Raw genomic sequence first — 24,504 nt, forward strand, 5'->3', positions numbered from 1 at the left:
CCGTTATCTAAATTATTATTGTCTATCATGTTGTCCGGTCATATTAAATCAGCCATTGTTGTTGCTGACGGGGAGGGGGCTCCATATTGCCAGGAAATCCCATCCATCATGCATTGGGGGTTGCTGAGCTGCGCTGCTTTTGCTCGACCATAAAATACAGTAGTCAGCAAAACAGAAATAATAAATCTCCATGGAGCAGGGTTATGTAGTCCTCAGGCGTCAATATTTATTCCTCTGTGTGACATAATGTTAGTGATCATTATTCAGCAGAGGGTTTTTGGAGAGCAGATGACCTCTCGCAATGTTCTGGCCGTAATTCCGAAGACCTGAGGATCATGGTATGGCCAAGGGGCAGGCAGCATGGTGCAGTATGAGGCGTCCTGTGCATTGTATGAAGCCAGACAGTTCCGTTTTGAAGTGGATTTGAAGGGCCTTCATATTAGAAATACCCCACAAATGACCCCATTATAAAAACTACACCCCCCAAAGTATTCAAAATGACATTCAGAAAGTGTGTTAACCCTTTAGGTGTTTCACAGGAATAGCAGCAAAGTGAAGGCGAAAATTCAAAATCTTCATTTTTTACACTGGCATGTTCTTGTAGACCCAGTTTTTGAAATTTTACAAGGGGTAATAGGAGAAAAAGTCCCCTAAAATGTGTAACCCAATTCCTCTCGAGTAAGGAAATACCTCATATGTGTATGTCAAGTGTTCGGCGGGCGCAGTAGAGGGCTCAGAAGGGAAGGAGCGACAATGGGATTTTGGAGACTGAATTTTGCTGAAATGGTTTTTGGGGGGCATGTCACATTTAGGAAGCCCCTATGGTGCCAGAACAGCAGAAACCCCCCCCCCCCCCCCCAAATGGCATACCATTTTGGAAACTACACCGCTCAAGGCACGTAACAAGGGGTCCAGTGAGCCTTAACACCCCACAGGTGTTAGACAACTTTTCGTTAAAGTCGGATGTGTAAATGAAAAAAAAGAATTTTTTCCCTTGCGAAAATGAAAAATTTAGGGTAACACCAGCATTTTAGTGAAAACATTTTTTTTTTTTCATTTTCCCAAATTCGTCAAACACCTGTGCGGTGTTAAGGTTCACTATATCCCTTGTTACATTACGTGAGGGGTGTAGTTTCCAAAATGGGTATTTATTTTTTTGCGTTTATGTCAGAACCGCTGTAAAATCAGCCACCCCTGTGCAAATCACCAATTTAGGCCTCAAATGTAGATGGTGCACTCTCACTCCTGAGCCTTGTTGTGCGCCCACAGAGCATTTTACGCCCACATATGGGGTATTTCCGTACTCAGGAGAAATTGTGTTACAAATTTTAGAGGTGTGAAAATAAAAAGTAAAGGGCAACACCAGCATGTTAGTGCAATTTTTTTTTTTTTTTTTTTACAATAACAGGCTGGTGTAGCCCCCAACTTTTCCTTTTCATAAGGGGTAAAAGGAGAAAAAGACCCCCAAAATTTGTAGTGCAATTTTTCCCAAATACGGAAATACCCCATATGTGGCCCTAAACTGTTTCCTTGAAATACGACAGGGCTCCGAAGTGAGAGAGCGCCATGCGCATTTGAGGACTAAATTAGGGATTGCATCAGGGTGGACACAGGGATATTCTACACCAGTGATTCCCAAACAGGGTGCCTCCAGCTGTTGCTAAACTCCCAGCATGCCTGGACAGTCAGTGGCTGTCCGGAAATGCTGGGAGTTGTTGTTTTGCAAAAGCTGGAGGCTCCGTTTTGGAAACACTGCCGTACAATACATTTTTAATTTTTAATCGGGGGGATAGTGTAAGGGAGTGTATATGTAGTGTTTTACTCTTTATTATTTGTTAGTGTAGTGTAGTGTAGTTTTTTTAGGGTACATTCGCACTGGCGCAGATTTACGGTGAGTTTACCACTAGGAGTTTGCGCTGCGGCGAAAAATTTGCCGCAGCTCAAACTTCAAGCAGGAAACACACTGTAAACCTGCCTGTGTGAATGTACCCTGTTTCAAAACTACAATTCTCAGCATGTACTGACAGACCGTGCATGCTGGGAGTTGTACTTTTGCAACAGCTGGAGGCACACTGGGTGGAAAACCTTCAGTTAGGTTCTGTTACCTAACTCAGTATTTTCCAACTAGTGTGCCTCCAGCTGTTGCAAACTACAACTCCCAGCATGTACTGATCGCCGAAGGGCATGCTGGGAGATGTAGTTATGCAACAGCTGGAGGTACGCAAATACATCTCCCAGCATGCCGAGACAGCTGTTTGCTGTTTGAGCATGCTGGGATTTGCAGTTTTGCAACATCTGGAGAGCTACAGTTTAGAGACAACTGCACAGTGATCTCCAAACTGCGGCCCTCCAGATGTTGCAAAACTACAAATCCCAGCATACCCAGACAGCAAACAGCTATGTGGTCATGCTAGGAGTTGTAGTTTTGCAAGATATGGTGGACTACAGTTTAGAGACCACTGTATAGTGATCTCAAACTGTAGCCCTCCAGATGTTGCTAGGCAACTCACCGGCTTCCGTAGGATCCAGGGAGCCAGCCGCACGTCATCGCCGCCTGCCGATCTCCACCGTCGATTGTCCCCTCCGATGCCAACGGATGGGTAAGTGGACTTTGGTGCCGGTCCTCCACCTATTGTGGGTGGGCAGAACAGGTAAACCGAAAGTTATACCCCCCGCCCCCCGATCTGCTATTGGTCGTCGCGTCTATACGACCAATAGCAGGGATAGGAGGGATTGCACCCCGGCCACCTCACTCCTATCCCTTCAGGGGGATCATGGGTGTCTTGGACAACCCCGATCCCCCTTATTTTCCAGATCACCGGGTCACCAGAGACCCATATGACCCGGAATTGCACAAATGGCAATTTGCCGCGATCGTCGACATGGGGGGTCTAATGACCCCCCCTGAGCATTTGCGCAGGGTGCCTGCTGATCGATATCAGCAGTCACCCCGGTCCGGTCCCTGCCCGCTGCGTGGCAGGGGCTGAAATTCCCACGGCCGTACATGTACATAATCGGTCCTTAACTACCAGGGTCCCATGATGTACAGGTACGGCATGGGTCCTGAACAGGTTAAATGGGCACAATCAGATACAATAACTTTTGATATTTTATAATATCTTAATTATGTTTTGCAATTGCTGTCATCAGAAAAAATTCAGTATTTCATACTGAAAATGTCAGTGAAAAAACTGGCCACTAGGGGTCCCCCTGCCCCCTGGGACACATACCAGTCCTGCAGTGTCCAGTGGTCATCAACACATCATGGACACCATGAGTGATTGACAGAGCTGCAGGCAGGTCCAGAGCTGCTGTGCTTTCATTGCTCAAGGCAATGAAACAAAATTAACCCTCTGCACGCTTTAAACCTCAGTGTATGCATTAGGCTTGTGGTTTAGGGAAGAAAATAAATTTACAATGGAGACAATCATATGTGCAATATTATCCATTTAGTAGAAGCATGATGTACCCAGCAAATCTCAGCAGTTAGAAGTGCTGTACTGAGACACCACATCTTACTTGCCAAAAAGTTTATCTACACTTAAAGGGGTACTCCACCCCTAGACATCTTATCCCCTATCCAAAGGATAGGGGATAAGATGTCTGATCGCGGGGGTCCCGCCGCTGGGGATTTCCATAATCTCGGCTACGGCACTCCAGACATCCGGTGCACGTAACGAACTTCGCTCCGTGCTGGATGACTAACGATGCGGAGCGGAGGCTCATGATGTCACGGTCATACCCCGCTGGTGACATCACGGTCATGCCTCCTCAATGCAAGTCCCATAGACTTGCACTGAGGGAGCTTGGCCGTGATGTTACGAGCAGGTGCGGCCATGACATTATGAGCCTCCGACGCTGCACCCGACACTCTAAAGAAACGCAGAGTGTAGCAGGGAAGTCGAAACCATTAGCCCAGTGCTCATTGGGCTGGCAGCAATTCTTCTCATCCTTTCCCAAGTCGAAACGAATATTAATGTGTTCTCAATGCAGAGAGTAATAATCTACCAGACAACTCTTGAAAACCAGCGATTGGACATACCCCCCCTAATCCCACAATCAGATAGCTATCCCCTATCTTCTGGAGAGGGGATACCCTGATAAACCCCTTAAAGGAGAACTATTGCAAAATTTACTTATTCCCTCTCCACAGAATAGGGCAAAAGTAGCTGATTGCGGGGGGTTCCACCCAATGTGGCCCCCCGCAATCCCCGGACGAGATCCGTCGCTCAGTGAGGAGTGCGTGCGGCAGACTGTATGCACTCCATTTGTTTCTATGGGAGCGCTGAAAAGTACAGCACTCAGGCATCCTCAACACTCCCATAGAAATTAATGGAGCGCATGCCGTCTACCAGTAGACAACATGCGCTCCTCAATGAGAGAGCTGGGGTCCCGTCCCAGAGATCGCTGTGGCTCCCAGAGGTTGGACCCCTCACAATCAGCTACTTATCCCCTATTCTGTGGATAAGTTAACTTTCACTGGAGTACTCCTGTAAAGGTCTGGACTACAGAGAGTTGTATACTGGGACTTTTTAATGAAAGGCTGAGAGGGTTGGGTCATATGGGCCAATCTGACTGGAAGCTACCACATTGCCTACTTTGGTGGACTCTCTAGACTGCTGACTTAGATACAATAGTTGGCATTACTTTGGCATTTTTTGCATTGCATCAAAATGAAAAATGCCCCAAAGCCAACCACAATACCTGTTCTGTGTCCCCGAAAGTTATCCATGTGGTTTTGGCCGCTCCTGTGGCCCCTGTTGTCTCTTTAATATTTATGAATATTATGAATAGTTATCCTGAATATTTTTCTTGTTTGTAGCCCAGTCTACAACTCCCAGCAGTCAGTTAGGCTCTGTGTAATGGCTGCCAGCCAATTGCTTTTACTATCCGTGCACATGCTGTGTTGTAAACACAGTGAGCAGTACACACTGTAAATGTCTTTTCTTTCAAACTATCCTTCCCCCCAGCAATAAATCATGCTGTGCTCTGAATGGCAGCAGTCAGTGATAAGATCTACAGCCAGAAAAGAGCAGCGTTATGTGCTGAATTGTGACTGAGTATATTTACAGAAACACTGGGCTTCTCTGCTGGCAAGATCCTCTTACAGGGACGGGCGGGGGAGGGGAAGTGTGGCTGTGAAGCCAGACTCCTAGACCAGACAGAAATCACGTGGTGTTTGTCTTGCAGGTGGGTGGGGGCTAGGTCTCAGTGAGGGCTTTGCATAAAGACAAGGTGGATCTGATTATGACGTCTTTCTCTTAGGCTACATGCACACCACGTTTTCCCTACGTTTTGAACCGTATACGGCTGGGGAGAGGGGGTGGAGAGTCGGGGGCGGGGCAACCGCATGCTGCCGTATGCGGTCCCTTATTTAATGTATTTCAATGAGCGACCGGAGTGAAACGCTGCCTCCGGTTGGCTCCGTTTTGCCCCATATACAGATTCTCGACCGGACCTACAAACGCTGTCGACAGTGTGTGTAGGTCCGGTCGGGAAACCGTATACAGGGCAAAACGGAGCCGACCGGAGGCAGTGTTTCACTCCGGTGGCTCTTCGCCCCCTCTCCCCAGCCGTATACGGTTCAAAACATAGGGAAAACATGGTGTGCATGTAGCCTTACTCCGTGCATGTAAGTGACAGCTGAAAGAGGGAAACTGCTCTATATATCTAATGAATGATATTTAGACCAATAAATAGGTTCGTCAGAGGGAAAGGATGGGCTATGGGTTAAAGTCCCCCGGAGTACCCCTTTAAAGGTTTGCTCCAAACACTGAACAGCGGAGTACCCCTTAACGACCGCGAGCGTAAACATACGCTCGTGGCCGGCTCCCGTTATGTAAAGCATGCTCAGGAGCTGAGCGCACTTCATACCGGCAGGTCCCGGTTGCTATCAGCAGCCAGGACCCATGGCTAATACCGGACATTGCCAATCCGGCTGATGTCCGGTATTAAAGGGGTTATCCAGGGAAAACATTTTTTTATATATATCGACTGGCTCCAGAAAGTTGAACAGATTTGTAAATTACTTCTATTAAAAAAAATCTGAATCCTTTCAGTACTTATGAGCTGCTTAAGTTGAATTGTTCTTTTCTGTTTAAGTGCTCTCTGATGACACGTGTCTCGGGAACCGCCCAGTTTAGAAGCAAATCCCCAAAGCAAACCTCTTCTACTCTGTGCCGTTCCCGAGAAAAACAAGAGATGTCAGCAGAGAGCACTGTTGCCAGACAGAAAAGAACAACTCAACTTCAGCAGCTGATAATTATTGGAAAGATTACGTTTTTTTAATAGGAGTAATTTACAAATCTGTTTAACTGTCTGGAACCAGTTGATATATATAAAAAAAAGTTTTTTTCCTGGAATACCCCTTTAACCCCTTAAGGACGCAGGACGTAAATGTACGTCCTTGTGAGGTGGTACTTAACGCACCAGGACGTACATTTACGTCCTAAGCATAACCGCGGGCATCGGAGCGATGCCCGTGTCATGCGCGGCTGATCCCGGCTGCTGATCGCAGCCAGGGACCCGCCGGCAATGGCCGACGCCCGCGATCTCGCGGGCGTCCGCCATTAACCCCTCAGGTGCCGGGATCAATACAGATCCCGGCATCTGCGGCAGTTCGCGATTAAAATGAACGATCGAATCGCCCGCAGCGCTGCTGCGGGGATCCGATCATTCATAACGCCTTCCTCCGTGCGGCTCCCGGCGTCTCCTGCTCTGGTCTGTGATCGAGCAGACCAGAGCAGGAGATGACCGATAATACTGATCTGTTCTATGTCCTATACATAGAACAGATCAGTATTAGCAATCATGGTATTGCTATGAATAGTCCCCTATGGGGACTATTCAAGTGTAAAAAAAAAATGTAAAAAAATGTAAAAGTAAAAGTTAAAAAAAAGTGAAAAATCCCCTCCCCCAATAAAAAAGTAAAACGTCCGTTTTTTCCTATTTTACCCCCAAAAAGCGTAAAAAAACATTTTTTATAGACATATTTGGTATCGCCGCGTGCGTAAATGTCCGAACTATTAAAATAAAATGTTAATGATCCCGTACGGTGAACGGCGTGAACGAAAAAAAATTTAAAAAGTCCAAAATTCCTACTTTTTTAATACATTTTATTAAAAAAAAAAATTATAAAAAATGTATTAAAAGTTTTTTATATACAAATGTGGTATCAAAAAAAATTACAGATCATGGCGCAAAAAATGAGCCCCCATACCGCCGCTTATACGGAAAAATAAAAAAGTTATAGGTCATCAAAATAAAGGGATTATAAACGTACTAATTTGGTTAAAAAGTTTGTGATTTTTTTTAAGCGCAACAATAATGTAAAAGTATGTAATAATGGGTATCATTTTAATCGTATTGACCCTCAGAATAAAGAACACATGTCATTTTTACCAGAAATTGTACGTCGTGAAAACAAAACCTTCCAAAATTAGCAAAATTGCGTTTTTCGTTTTAATTTCCCCACAAAAATAGTGTTTTTTGGTTGCGACATACATTTTATGATATAATGAGTGATGTCATTACAAAGGACAACTGGTCGCGCAAAAAACAAGCCCTCATCCTAGTCTGTGGATGAAAATATAAAAGAGTTATGATTTTTAGAAGGCGAGGAGGAAAAAATGAAAACGTAAAAATTAAATTGTCTGAGTCCTTAAGGCCAAAATGGGCTGAGTCCTTAAGGGGTTAAGCCTTTAGACGCCACGATCAAAGTTGACCGCGGTGTCTAAAATGGGAGAAAATCGTTGCCTGTCAGCTCAGTGGGCTGTTCATGACCGCCGCGGTGAAATCGCGGCATCCCGAACAGCTGAGAGGACAGCGGGAGACTTCTTACCTTGTCTCCCGCCGTCCGATCGTCGCTCTGCTGCTCTGTGCCTGAGATCCAGGCTGGAGCAGCAGAGCACCAATAACACTGATCAATGCAATGCTATGGCTTTGCATTGATCAGTGTCTGCAATCAAAGTATTGCAAGTTATAGCCCCCTATGGGGGCTATACCATTGCACAAAAAAAAGTGTAAAAAATAGTTAATAAATGGGATTTAACCCCTTCCCTAATAAAAGTTTGAATCACTCCCCTTTTCCCAATAAATGGGATTTAACCCCTTCCCTATTAAAAGTTTGAATCACCCCCCTTTTCCCATTTAAAAAAATAATAATAAAAATAAACATATTGCCACATGCTTAACCCCTTAAGGACCAGGCCATTTTACACCTTAGGACCAGAACATTTTTTGCACATCTGACCACTGTCACTTTAAACATTAATAACTCTGGAATGCTTTTAGTTATCATTCTGATTCCGAGATAGTTTTTTCGTGACATATTCTACTTTAACATAGTGGTAAAATTTTTGGTAACTTGCATCCTTTCTTGGTGAAAAATCCCCAAATTTGATGAAAAATTTGAAAATTTTGCATTTTTCTAACTTTGAAGCTCTCTGCTTGTAAGGAAATTGGACATTCCAAAAAAAAATATATATATATATATATATATATATATATATATATATATATATATATTATTCACATATACAATATGTCTACTTTATGTTTGCATCATAAAATTGACATGTTTTTACTTCTGGAAGACACCAGAGGGCTTTAAAGTTCAGCAGCAATTTTCCAATTTTTCACAAAATTTTTTACTTTTGCTTTTTTTCAGGGACCAGTTCAGGCTTGAAGTGGATTTGAAGGGTCTTCATATTATAAATACCCCACAAATGACCCCATTATAAAAATAAAACCCCCAAAGTATTCAAAATGACAATCAGTAAGTGTTTTAACCCTTTAGGTGTTTCACGAGTAAGGACATACCTCATATGTCTATGTAAATTATTCGGTGGGCGCAGTAGAGGGCTCAGAAGCGAAGGAGCGACAAGGGGATTTTGGAGAGTACGTTTTTCAGAAATGGTTTTTGGGGGGCATGTTGCATTTAGGAAGCCCCTATGGTGCCAGAACTGCAAAAAAAAAAACACATGGCATACCATTTTGGAAACTAGACCCCTTGGGGAATGTAACATGGAATAAAGTGAGCCTTAATACCCCACAGGTGTTTCACGACTTTTGCATATGTAAAAAAATATATATATTTTTTTCACTAAAATGTGTGTTTCCCCCCAAATTTCACATTTTTGCAAGGGTTAATAGCAGAAAATACCCCCCAAAATTTGTAACCCCATCTCTTCAGAGTATGGAGGCACCCCATAAGTTGGCCTGAAGTGCACTACGGGCGAACTACAATGCTCAGAAGAGAAGGAGTGATATTTGGCTTTTTGAGAGCAAATTTTGCTCGGGGGGCATGTCGCATTTAGGAAGCCACTATGGTGCCAGAACAGCAAAAAAAACAACACATGGCATACCATTTTGGAAACTAGACCCCTTGAGGAACGTAACAAGGAATAAAGTGACCCTTAATACCCCACAGGTGTTTCACGACTTTTGCATATGTAAAAAAAATATATATTTTTTTCACTAAAATGTGTGTTTCCCCCCAAATTTCACATTTTTGCAAGGGTTAATTGCAGAAAATACCCCCCAAAATTTGTAACCCCATCTCTTCTGAATATGGAGGTACCCCATAAGTGGACCTGAAGTGCACTACGGGCAAACTACAATGCTCAGAAGAGGAGGAGCACCATTGAGCTTTTGGAAAGAGAATTCGTTTGGAATGGTAGTCAGGGGCCATGTGCATTTACAAAGCCCCCCGTGGTGCCAGAACAGTGGACCCGCCCCCCCCCCCCCTCACATGTGACCCTATTTTGGAAACTACACCCCTCACAGAATTTAATAAGTGGTGCAGTGAGCATTTACACCCCACTGGCGTTTGACAGATCTTTGGGACAGTGGGCTGTGCAAATGGAAAATGAAATTTTTCATTTTCACGGATCACTGTTCCAAAAATCTGTCAGACACCTGTGGGGCGTAAATGCTCACTGTACCCCTTATTACATTACATGAGGGGTGTAGTTTCCAAAATGGGGTCACATATGGGGGGGGGGTCCATTGTTCTGGTACCATGGGGGCTTTGTAAACACAAGTGGCCTTCAATTCCGGACAAATTTTCTCTTCAAAATCCCAATGGCGCTCCTTCTCTTCTGAGCATTATAGTTCACCCGCAGAGCACTTTAAATTCACATATGGGGTATGTTCTTACTCAGAAGAAATTGGGTTACAAATTTTGGGGGGCTTTTTTTTATTTTCCCTTGTGAAAATGAAAAATGTAGGGTGACACCAGCATTTTTGTGAATTTTTTTTTTTTTTTTCATTTTCCCATCCAACTTTAATGAAAATTTGTCAAACACCTGTGGGGTGTTCAGGCTCACTATACCCCTTGTTACAATCCGTGAGGGGTGTCGTTTCCAAAATGGGGTCACATGTGGGTATTTATTTTTTTGGGTTTATGTCAGAACCGCTGTAAAATCAGCCACCCCTGTGCAAATCACCAATTTAGGCCTCAAATGTACATGGTGCGCTCTCACTCCTGAGCCTTGTTGTGCGTCCGCAGAACATTTTACGCCCACATATGGGGTTCTTCCGTACTCAGGAGAAATTGCATTACAAATTTTGGGGGTCTTTTTTTCCTTTTACCTCCCGTGAAAATAAAAAGTAAAGGACAACACCAGCCTGTTAGTGTAAAAAAAATTTTTTTTTACACTAACAGGCTGGTGTAGACCCCAACTTTTTTCTTTTTCATAAAAGGGGTAAAAGGATAAAAAAGCCCCCAAAATTAGTAGTGCAATTTCTCCCGAGTACGGAGATACCCCATATGTGGCACTAAACTGTTTCCTTGAAATACGACAGGGCTCTTAAGTGAGAGAGCGCCATGCGCATTTGAGGACTAAATTAGGGATTGCATAGGGGTGGACATAGGGGTATTCTACGCCAGTGATTCCCAAACAGGGTGCCTCCAGCTGTTGCTAAACTCCCAGCATGCCTGGACAGTCAGTGGCTGTCCGGAAATGCTGTGAGTTGTTGTTTTGCAACAGCTGGAGGCTCTGTTTTGGAAATACTGCCGTACAATACGTTTTTTATTTTTATTGGGGGGGGGGGACAGTGTAAGGGGGTGTAAATGTAGTGTTTTACCCTTTATTATGTGGTAGTGTAGTGTTTTTAGGGTACGTTCACACTGGCGGAGGTTTCCAGTGAATTTACCGCTAGGAGTTTGCGCTGCTGCGAAAAATTTGCCGCAGCTCATACTTGAAGCCGAAAACTTACTGTAAACCCGCCAGTGTGAATGTACCCTGTACGATCACATGGGGGGGGGGGGGGCAAACCTCCAGCTGTTTCAAAACTACAACTCCCAGCATGCACTGACAGACCGTGCATGCTGGGAGTTGTACTTTTGCAACAGCTGGAGGCACACTGGTTGGAAAACCTTCAGTTAGGTTCTGTTACCTAACTCAGTATTTTCCAACCAGTGTGCCTCCAGCTGTTGCAAAACTTCAACTCCCAGCATGTACTGATGCAGTTTTGCAACCTCTGGAGAGCTATAGTTTAGAGACCACTGCACAGTGGTCTCCAAACTGTGGACCTCCAGATGTTGCAAAACTACAACTTCCAGCATGCCCAGACAGCAAACTGCTGTGTGGGCATGCTGGGAGTTGTAGTTTTGCAAGATCTGGAGGTGCACAGTATAGAGATCACTTTGCAGTGGTCTCAGACTATAGACCTCCAGCTGTTGCAAAACTGCAACTCCCAGCAAGCCTAAACAGCTCTCTGGGCATGCTGGGAGTTGTAGTTTTGCAACATCTGGAGGGTTACAGTTTAGAGACCACTATAGTGGTCTCAGACTGTAGCCCTCCAGATGTTGCTAAGTAACTCACCGGCTTCCGTTGGATCCTGGGAGCTGCGTCGCCGTCCTCTTCTTCCTCTGATCGTCGCCCGCTGCCGCCGCTGATCGTCGCCGATGGGTAAGTGGATCTTCGGCGCCGGTCCCTGTCGGTTTCCCCGTCCTGCCCCGCCTATTGTGGGTGGGCAGAACGGGGAAACCGAAAGTAAACCCCTCCGCCCCCGATCTGCTATTGGTGGTCACGTCTAGACCACCAATAGCAGAGATAGGAGGGGTGGCACCTCTGCCACCTCACTCTTATCGCTACAGGGGGATCGTGGGTGTCTAGGACACCCGCGATCCCCCTTCTATTCTGGGTCACCGGGTCACCATAGACCCGTAATGACCCGGAATCGGCGCAAATCGCAAGTGTGAATTCACTTGCGATTTGCGCCGATCGCCGACATGGGGGAGTCTAATGACCCCGCTGGGCATTTGCGCGGGGTGCCTGCTGATAGATATCAGCAGTCACCCCGGCCCGGTCCCCGCCCGGCGCGGTTGGTCCTTGGTCCTTAAGTACCAGGGAGCAAAGGCGTACCTGTACGCCCTTGGTCCTTAAGGGGTTAAATGTCAGAACTATGAAAATATAATGTTAATTAAACTGCACGGTTAACTTAATTAAACTGTGCGTACACGTAAAAAACATTCCAAAGTCCAAAATTGCGTATTTTTGGTCACTTTATATACCCTAAAAAAATGTATAAAAAGCGATCAAAAAGTCCGATCAAGATAAAAACTTCAGATCACGGTGCAAAAAATGAGCCCTCATATATCCCCGTATACAGAAAAATAAAACAGTTATAGGGGTCAGAAGAGGACAATTTTACACAAACTAATTTTGGTGCATGTAGTTATAATTTTTTTTAGTAGTAAAATAAAATAAAACCTATATAAATTAGGTATCATTGTAACTGTACAGACCTACAGAATAAATACATGGCATCATTTTTACCGAAAAGTGCACTGTATAGAATCGGAAGCCCCCAAAATTACAAAATGGCGTTTTTGTTTTTTTCAATTTTGCCCCACAAATATTTTTTTTTCTGGTTTTGCCGTAAATTTTGTGGTGAAATGATTGATGTCATTATCAAGGACAATTGGTGGCGCAAAAAAATAATCCCTCATATGGGCCTGTAGGTGCAACATTTAAAGTGTTATTTTTAGAAGGTGATGAGGAAAAAACGAAAATGCAAAAACTGAAAAACCCTGCATCCTTAAAGGGGTACTCCACTGGAATTTTTTTTTTTTTTTTTAAATCAACTGGTGCCAGAATGGTTAACAAATTTGTAAATCACTTCTATTAAAAAATATTAAACCTTTCAGTAATTATCAGCTTCTTTATGTTCCAGAGGAAGTTCTTTTTTTTTTGAATTTCCTTTCTGTCCGACCACAGTGCTCTCTGCTGACACCTCTGTCCATTTAACCTGTTGGGGACGGAGGGCGTATGGATACGCCCTCGCATCCCGATACTTAAGGGCGGAGGGCGTAAATGTACGCCCTCCACATTTCCGATCACCAACGCTCGCCGGGGGGTGATCGGACCGGGATGACTGCTGATATCTATCCCGTGGCAATGCCTAGGGGGGTCCTGAGAACCCCTCCCCCCCATGTCGGCGATCACAGCAAATCGACGGTCAATTCAGACCGGTCACCCGATCACCCGAAAAATAAGAATGATCATCCTAGAGGATAGGAGTGAGGTGGCAGTGTTGCCACCTCACTCCTATCCCCTGGCATTGGTCAATCGGGCTGACGACCAATGGCAGTTGGGGGCGGGGGGGTTAGAGTTCATTTCCCCTGCTCTGCCCACCAATCGAAGTCAGGGCAGAGCGGGGGGAACACGGGCAGCGAGATGGGGAGCATGGCCTGGCTTACCGGACCGACGGAGGCAGCATACTGGAGCAGCGGCGGCAGCAGTAGGAGCTGCGGACGGAAAGTGCGGCGGAGAAGGCTGCAGCGAAGATCGCGGTAAGTGATCTTCTCTGTGGCCTTCTAAAAGCTGCAAAACTACAACTCCCAGCATGCCCAGACAGCCAATGGCTGTCTGGGCATGCTGGGAGTTGTAGTTTTGCAACATCTGGAGGGTCACAGTTTGGAGACCACTGTGTAGTGGTCTCTAAACTGTGGTCCTCCAGATGTTGCAAAACTACAACTTTCAGCATGCACTGACTGTCTGGGCATGCTGGGAGTTGTAGTTTTGCAACATCTGAAGTGGCACAGTTTGGAGACCACTATACGGTGGTCTCCAAACTGTAGCCCTCCAGATGTTGCAGAACTACAACTCCCAGCATGCCAGGACAGTCTACATCTGGAGGGCTACAGTTTGGAGACCACTACTTAGCGGTCTCCAAACTGTTCTTCCCCAGTTGTTGCATAACTACAACTCCTAGCATGCCTAGACTGTCCAGGCATACTGGGAGTTGTAGTTCTGCAACATCTGAAGGGCCAGATATTGCAGAACTACACGCCCAGCATCCCTGACTGTCTGGCCATGCTGGGAATTGTAGTTTTGCAACAGCTGTAGGCACACTGGTTGGGAAACACTGAACTAGAGTCTGTTCCCTAACTCAGTGATTCCAACCCGTGTTGCCTCCAGCTGTTGCAAAACTACAACTCCCAGAATGCACTGACAGACCGTACATGCTGGGAGATGTAGTTTTTTCAACAGCTTGAGGCACACGGGTTGGAATCACTGAGCTAGAGTCTGTTTTCTAACTCAGTGGTTCCCCACCAGTGTGCCTACTGCCGTTGTAAAACTACAACTCCCAGCATGTACGGTCTGTCAGTGCATTCTGGGAGTTGTCATTTTGCCACAGCTGAAGGTTTGGGGTCCACCCATGTGAATGTACAGGGTACAGGGTACATTCATACGGGCGGGTTTACAGTGGGTTTCCTTCTACAAGTTTGAGCTGCGGCAAATTTTCCGCCGCAGCTCAAACTCCCAGACGAAAACTTACTGTGAACCCAACCATGTGAATGTACCCTAAAAACATTACAGTACACTAACAAATAATAAAAAGTAAAACACTATATATACATATACATCCCCTTACATGTCGACCACCCCCCCTCCCCCCCAATAAAAATGAAAAACGTATCATACGGCAGTATTTCCTAAACAGAGCCTCCAGCTGTTGCAAAACCACAACTCCCAGTTTTACCAGACAGCCATAGGCTGTCCTGGCAGGCTGGGAGTCTTGCAACAGCTGGAGGCACCCTGTTTGGGAAACACTGCTGTAGCGTTTTGGTGGAAACAAGCCCCATCCTTGTAACTGGGTCCGCCCTTATTGCAAATTCCTTATTTAGGCCTCAAATACGCATGGCACTCTCTCACTTCGGAGTCATATTTCAAGGCAACAGTTTAGGGCCACATATGGGGTATCTCCGTACTCGGGAGAAATTGTGTTACAAATTTTGGAGCGATTTTTCTCCTTTTACCCCTTATGAAAAGGTAAAGTCAGGGGCTACACCAGCAGGTTAGTGTAAAAAATTTTAAAGGAGAAAAAGACTCCAAAATTTCTATAGTGAGCCTTAACAACCCCCGGGTCTTTGACAAATTTTCTTTAAAGTTGGACATGAAAATAAAAAATGTTTTTTTTCCCTGAAATGCTGGTGTTACCCCAGATTTTTCATTTTCACAAGGGGTAATAGGAAAAAAGCCCCTCAAAATTTGCAACCCCATTTCTTCTAAGTATATAAATACCCCATATGTGGATGTAAAGTGCTCTGCGGGCGAACTACAATGCTCAGAAGAGAGGGAGCACCATTGGGCATTTTGAGAGAGAATTACGCTGGAATTGAAGGCCATGTGTGTTTACAAAGCCCCCATGGTGCCAGAACAGTGGACCCCCTCCACATGTGACCCCATTTTGGAGACTACACCCCTCACGGAATGTAACAAGGGGTGCAGTGAGCATTTACGCCCCACAGATGTCTGACAGAGTTTTTTGAACAGTCGTCTGTAAAAATGAAAAATGTAATTTTTCATTTGCACAGCCCACTGTTCCAAAAATCTGTCAAACGCCAGTGGGGTGTAAATACTAACCGCACCCCTTATTAAATTCTGTGAGGGGTGTAGTTTCCAAAATAGTTTTTTTTTTTTACTGTCCTGGCATCATGGGGGCTTCCTAAATGCGTCATGCCCCCAAAAACCATTTCAGCAAAATTCGCTCTCTAAAAGCCCAATGTCGCTCCTTCCCTTCTGAGCCCTCTAGTGCACCCGCAGATCATTTTACATCCACATATGGGGTATTTCCTTACTCGAGAGAAATGGGGTTACAAATTTTGGGGGGCATTTTCTCCTGTTACTTGTGAAAATGAAAAGTTTGGGATAACACCAGCATTTTAGTGTTAAAAATCTAATTTTTCATTTTCACGTCCCACTTTAACGAAAGTTCATCAATCACCTGTGGGGTGTTCAGGCTCACTGGACCCCTTGTTACTTGCCTTGAGGGGTGTAGTTTCCAAAAGGGTATGCCATGTGGGTATCTTTTTTTTTTTTGCTGTTCTGGCCTAAATGTGACATGCCCCTCAAAAACCATTTCAGAAAAATTCACTTTCCAAAATCCCACTGTCGCTCCTTTCCTTCTGAGCCCTCTACTGCGCCCGCCGAACACTTGACATCCACATATGAGGTATTTCCGTACTCGAGAGAAATTGGGTTACAAATTTTGGGGGGCTTTTTCTCCTATTACCCCTTGTAAAATTTCAAAAACTGGGTCTACAAGAACATGCGAGTGTGAAAAATGAAGATTTTGAATTTTTTCCTTCACTTTGCTTCTTTTCCTGTGAAACACATAAAGGGTTAACACATTTACTGAATGTCATTTTGAATACTTTGGGGGGTGCAGTTTTTATAATGGGGTCATTTGTGGGCTATTTCTAATATGAAGGCCCTTCAAATCCACTTCAAAACTGAACTGCTCCCTGAAAAATTCAGATTTTGAAAAATGGACAGAGGTGTCAGCAGAGAGCACTGTGGTCAGACGGAAAGGAAATTCAAAAAGAAAAGAACTTCCTGTGGAGCATACAGCAGCTGATAAGTACATGAAGGATTCAGATTTTTAAATAGAAGTAATTTACAAATCTCTTTATCTTTCTGGCACCAGTTGATATAAAAGAAAATATGTTTTTATGGGGAGTACCCCTTTAAGAGGTTAATGTAAAGTGCACATTCACTTACCTAAACCCAGACAGGAGACACGTAATCCGGACTTCCCGAGATTCCTAAGGAACAAAGAACAGAATTGTATTACACGTTGACATTCTGCCCTGGTGCAGACATAAAATAAATAGATACAAGTACAGACTCTCTGTAGTAGTACAAGTACAGACTCTCTGTAATAGTACAAGTACAGACTCTCTGTAATAGTACAAGTACAGACTCTCTGTAATAGTACAATTACAGACTCTCTGTAGTAGTACAAGTACAGACTCTCTGTAATAGTACAAGTACAGACTCTCTGTAATAGTACAAGTACAGACTCTCTGTAATAGTACAATTACAGACTCTCTACGGGCGGGTTTACAGTGGGTTTCCTTCTACAAGTTTGAGCTGCGGCAAATTTTCCACCGCAGCTCAAACTCCCAGCCGAAAACTTACTGTGAACCCAACCATGTGAATGTACCCTAAAACATTACAGTACACTAACAAATAATAAAAAGTAAAACACTATATATACATATACATCCCCTTACATGTCGCCCACCCCCCCTCCCCCCCAATAAAAATGAAAAACGTCTCATACGGCAGTATTTCCTAAACAGAGCCTCCAGCTGTTGCAAAACCACAACTCCCAGTTTTACAAGTACAGACTCTCTGTAATAGTACAAGTACAGACTCTCTGTAGTAGTACAAGTACAGACTCTCTGTAATAGTACAAGTACAGACTCTCTGTAGTAGTACAAGTACAGACTCTCTGTAATAGTTCAAGTACAGACTCTCTGTAGTAGTACAAGTACAGACTCTCTGTAGTACTACAAGTACAGACTCTCTGTAGTACTACAAGTACAGACTCTCTGTAGTAGTGCAAGTACAGACTCTCTGTAGTAGTGCAAGTACAGACTCTCTGTAGTGGTACAAGTACAGACTCTCTGTAGTGGTACAAGTACAGACTCTCTGTAGTGGTACAAGTACAGACTCTCTGTAGTAGTACAAGTACAGACTCTCTGTAGTAGTACAAGTACAGACTCTCTGTAGTAGTACAAGTACAGACTCTCTGTAGTAGTACAAGTACAGACTCTCTGTAGTAGTACAAGTAGTGCCAGTTTCTTCCTATTGTGGACACCTATCAGACTACTCTGGGGAATCTGTAAATGGAGGACAAAATAGGGAGACCAGAGGGGGCGCCTCGTGTGATACCGTAAGAGTAGTAGGAGAAAGAGAGAGAGAAAACTGGGGCCTCTTTAGACCCCTAGGTAGTGGCTGCTCACCTTGCAACAAGTAAAAACTTGCATATCAACCCACAGCGGGGTTTAGAGAAGAATCTGAAGAAGGGGGAGGCTCCCCCGAAACGCGTAATTCTCCTGTTTTATTGTTTTATGGTTTATCCAATAAACTGTCCAGTGTTTTGTATTACCTGCATCTCTGGCTACAGTTTGTTACCCACAACATTGGAACCAGCAGCGCCATCCGAAGGTTTCTTTTCGCTTTGCTATTGATTACACTGGGGAAATGGCTCTATATGCAGGTGCTACTATATACAGGGGTGCCCGGCATGTTTTCTCCTGAATTTTACAATGCTCTCTAATAATGATCCTATACTTACATACAGTGATTTAGAAAGCTTTTAGACCCTTTTATTTTTTTCACATTTTTATGTTTTTACCTTGTGCTACAATAAAAGAAAAGTCTAAAAAAAAAAAACTAATTTCCCAATCAATCTGCACCCAAAACCCTACAAGGAGAATGTGAAAACATTTACAAATTTTTCACATTTTTTTTAAATAAAAAAAACTATAATTTGTCATGGACATAAGTATTCAGACCCTTTGATATGACTCTTGATATTTATCTCTGGCTCCTCCCATTTCTCTGAGATGTTTCTCCACCTTGGTTGGAGTCACCTGGGGGTAAATTCAGCTGATTGGACAAGACACAGCCCTGTCTATTTAAGGTCTCACAGCTGACAGTGTATATCAGAGTGATAACCAAGCCATGAGGAGGAAAGAACTGCCTGTAGAGACAAGATTGGGTTGAGGTCCAGATCTGGAGAAGGTGACAAAACATTTCTGCTGCACTGAAGGTTCCCAAGAGCTCAGTGTCCTCGATAATTCTTATATGGGAGAAGTTTGTGATAACCGGGACTCTTTGTAAAGCCGCCGCCCCCCCCCCCCCCCACCAAAATTAGTAATTGGGGAAAAAAAGGACTTTTGGTAAGAGAGAAGACCAAGAACCCAATGGTCACTCTGGATGAACTCCAAAGATCCTGTGTGCAGATGGGAGAAACTTCTAAAAGATCCAGAACCATCACCACAGCCTTCACAGGAAAAAACACATGAAAACCACCTTGAATTTGCAAAAAAGAACCTAAAGGACTCTGAGGAAACCAAGATTGACCTTTCTGGCCTCAATTCTAAGCATCATGGTCAATGGTTCCAAAGATCCTGTGTGCAGATGGGAGAATCATCTAGAAAGTCCAGAACTATCACTGGAGCCTCCACTGATCCATCCTTTTTAAAGTGGTATTCCGGGTTTATACACCTTATCCCCCAACCAAAGGATAGGGGATAAGATGTATTATTGCAGGGGTCCCGCCGGTAGGACCCCTGCGATCTCGGTGCAGCCCCCGGCATTCTGTGCCGGGCACTGCTTCCAAGAAGGAGACATGAAGTCACGCTCCCTAGTGATGTCAAGCCACGCCCCCCCATTCATGTCTATGGGTGGGCGGGAGGGCCCCCTCCATTCATGTCTATGGGTGGGCGGGAGGGCCCCCTCCATTCATGTCTATGGGTGGGCGGGAGGGCCCCCTCCCATAGACATGAATGGAGGGTGCGTGGTGTGACGTCACTAGGGACCATGACCATGGCATTCTGTTCTGGGCGCTGTTTCCGAGACGGGGACGTGACGTCACGTTCATGCCCCGTCGCGATGTCACACCACGCCCCCTCCATGTATGTCTATGGGAGGGGGCGTCACGCCCCCTCCCATAGACATGCATGGAGGGGGCGTGATTTTGACTTTGACATCACGTCCCCGTCTCGGCACTGAATGCCGGGGACTGCATTGAGATCGCGGGGGTCCCCAGTGGCAGGACCCTTGCGATCATACATCTTATTGCCTATCCTTTGGATGGGGGATAAGATGTATAAACCCGGAATACCACTTTAATAATCCAGGAAAGATTTGTAACATTCTGTTCTGACTTTGTCATTATGGGGGATTGAGAGCAAAATGATGGGAAGAAAAGTGAAAGGGTCTGAATACTTTGGGAACACTCCGTATAATTCATTGTGACTGCATCTATTTAAGGCCTGATCTATGTTTAATGATTTTACTCAAATGAATTTATCTTATTAATAATTTAACAATTGTATATTATGTTTCCTCTTTATTTAGTACTTAATAATAACTCATCTGTTTATGTGATGTCAGTCCTGGAGACATAATAGGATCTCTGGACCAACCAGAACAAAGCCGAACCAGTCCTACCTTCAGACCACTAGCCAGTATACCTCTATATAACCTCACACATCACCATATAACCAGTATACCTCTATATAACCTCACACATCACTATATAACCAGTATACCTCTATATAACCTCACACATCACCATATAACCAGTATACCTCTATATAACCTCACACATCACTATATAACCAGTATACCTCTATATAACCTCACACATCACCATATAACCAGTATACCTCTATATAACCTCACACATCACTATATAACCAGTATACCTCTATATAACCTCACACATCACTATATCACCAGTATACCTCTATATGACCTCACACATCACTATATAACCAGTATACCTCTATATAACCTCACACATCACCATATAACCAGTATACCTCTATATAACCTCACACATCACTATATAACCAGTATACCTCTATATAACCTCACACATCACCATATAACCAGTATACCTCTATATATCCTCACACATCACTATATAACCAGTATACCTCTATATAACCTCACACATCACCATATAACCAGTATACCTCTATATAACCTCACACATCACTATATAACCAGTATACCTCTATATAACCTCACACATCACCATATAACCAGTATACCTCTATATAACCTCACACATCACCATATAGCCAGTATACCTCTATATAACCTCACACATCACCATATAGCCAGTATACCTCTATATAACCTCACACATCACCATATAACCAGTATACCTCTATATAACCTCACACATCACCATATAACCAGTATACCTCTATATAACCTCACACATCACCATATAACCAGTATACCTCTATATAACCTCACACATCACCATATAGCCAGTATACCTCTATATAACCTCACACATCACCATATAACCAGTATACCTCTATATAACCTCACACATCACCATATAACCAGTATACCTCTATATAACCTCACACATCACCATATAACCAGTATACCTCTATATAACCTCACACATCACCATATAACCAGTATACCTCTATATAACCTCACACATCACTATATAACCAGTATACCTCTATATAACCTCACACATCACTATATAACCAGTATACCTCTATATAACCTCACACATCACTGTATAACCAGTATACCTCTATATAACCTCTCAAATCACTATATAACCAGTATACCTCTATAAAACCTCACACATTACTATATAACCAGTATACCTCTATATAACCTCACACATCACCATATAACCAGTATACCTCTATATAACCTCACACACATCACCATATAACCAGTATACCTCTATATAACCTCACACACATCACCATATAACCAGTATACCTCTATATAACCTCACACATCACTGTATAACCAGTATACCTCTATATAACCTCACACATCACCATATAACCAGTATACCTCTATATAACCTCACACATCACTATATAACCAGTATACCTCTATATAACCTCACACATCACCATATAACCAGTATACCTCTTTATAACCTCACACATCACCATATAACCAGTATACCTCTATATAACCTAACACATCACTATATAACCAGTATACCTCTATATAACCTCACACATCACCATATAACCAGTATACCTCTTTATAACCTCACACATCACTATATAACCAGTATACCTCTATATAACCTCACACATCACCATATAACCAGTATACCTCTATATAACCTCACACATCACCATATAACCAGTATACCTCTATATAACCTCACACATCACTATACAACCAGTATACCTCTATATAACCTCACACATCACCATATAACCAGTATACCTCTATATAACCTCACACATCACTATAGAACCAGTATACCTCTATATAACCTCACACATCACCATATAACCAGTATACCTCTATATAACCTCACACATCACCATATAACCAGTATACCTCTATATAACCTCACACATCACTATATAACCAGTATACCTCTATATAACCTCACACATCACCATATAACCAGTATACCTCTATATAACCTCACACATCACTATATAACCAGTATACCTCTACATAACCTCACACATCACTATATAACCAGTATACCTCTATATAACCTCACACATCACCATATAACCAGTATACCTCTATATAACCTCACACATCACTATATAACCAGTATACCTCTATATAACCTCACACATCACCATATAACCAGTATACCTCTATATAATCTCACACACATCACTATATAACCAGTATACCTCTATATAACCTCACACATCACTATATAACCAGTATACCTCTATATAACCTCACACATCACTATATAACCAGTATACCTCTATATGACCTCACACATCACCATATAACCAGTATACCTCTATATAACCTCACACATCACCATATAACCAGTATACCTCTATATAACCTCTCAAATCATTATATAACCAGTATACCTCTATATAACCTCACACATCACCATATAACCAGTATACCTCTATATAACCTCACACATCACCATATGACCAGTATACCTCTATATAACCTCACACATCACCATATAACCAGTATACCTCTATATAACCTCACACATCACCATATAACCAGTATACCTCTATATAACCTCACACATCACCATATAGCCAGTATACCTCTATATAACCGCACACATCACCATATAACCAGTATACCTCTATATGACCTCACACATCACCATATAACCAGTATTCCTCTATATAACCTCACACATCACCATATAACCAGTATACCTCTATATAACCTCACACATCACCATATAACCAGTATACCTCTATATAACCTCACACATCACTATAGAACCAGTATACCTCTATATAACCTCACACATCACCATATAACCAGTATACCTCTATATAACCTCACACATCACTATACAACCAGTATACCTCTATATAACCTCACACATCACCATATAACCAGTATACCTCTATATAACCTCACACATCACTATAGAACCAGTATACCTCTATATAACCTCACACATCACCATATAACCAGTATACCTCTATATAACCTCACACATCACTATATAACCAGTATACCTCTATATAACCTCACACATCACCATATAACCAGTATACCTCTATATAACCTCACACATCACTATATAACCAGTATACCTCTACATAACCTCACACATCACTATATAACCAGTATACCTCTATATAACCTCACACATCACCATATAACCAGTATACCTCTATATAACCTCACACATCACTATATAACCAGTATACCTCTATATAACCTCACACATCACCATATAACCAGTATACCTCTATATAATCTCACACACATCACTATATAACCAGTATACCTCTATATAACCTCACACATCACTATATAACCAGTATACCTCTATATAATCTCACACACATCACTATATAACCAGTATACCTCTATATAACCTCACACATCACCATATAACCAGTATACCTCTATATAATCTCACACACATCACTATATAACCAGTATACCTCTATATAACCTCACACATCACTATATAACCAGTATACCTCTATATAACCTCACACATCACTATATAACCAGTATACCTCTATATAACCTCACACATCACCATATAACCAGTATACCTCTATATAACCTCACACATCACCATATAACCAGTATACCTCTATATGACCTCACACATCACCATATAACCAGTATACCTCTATATAACCTCACACATCACCATATAACCAGTATACCTCTATATAACCTCTCAAATCATTATATAACCAGTATACCTCTATATCACCTCACACATCACCATATAACCAGTATACCTCTATATAACCTCACACATCACCATATGACCAGTATACCTCTATATAACCTCACACATCACCATATAACCAGTATACCTCTATATAACCTCACACATCACCATATAACCAGTATACCTCTATATAACCTCACACATCACCATATAGCCAGTATACCTCTATATAACCTCACACATCACCATATAACCAGTATACCTCTATATGACCTCACACATCACCATATAACCAGTATTCCTCTATAT

The 24,504-nt window shown here is 43.1% G+C and overlaps 1 protein-coding gene across 1 annotated transcript in view; it reads right to left on the reverse strand.

Annotated features, from left to right (window-relative positions):
• KCNAB3 (potassium voltage-gated channel subfamily A regulatory beta subunit 3) overlaps positions 1-24,504 on the reverse strand; it is a 142,860-nt gene that overhangs the window by 101,167 nt on the left and 17,189 nt on the right. The window contains exon 2 of the mRNA XM_056570116.1: positions 17,016-17,059. Within this exon, the coding sequence (XP_056426091.1) occupies positions 17,016-17,059 (44 nt within the window). The remainder of the gene's footprint in view (positions 1-17,015; positions 17,060-24,504) is intronic.

The sequence above is a fragment of the Hyla sarda genome, chromosome 4, assembly GCF_029499605.1.
Source record: "Hyla sarda isolate aHylSar1 chromosome 4, aHylSar1.hap1, whole genome shotgun sequence".
Classification (NCBI taxonomy): Eukaryota; Metazoa; Chordata; class Amphibia; order Anura; family Hylidae; genus Hyla; species Hyla sarda.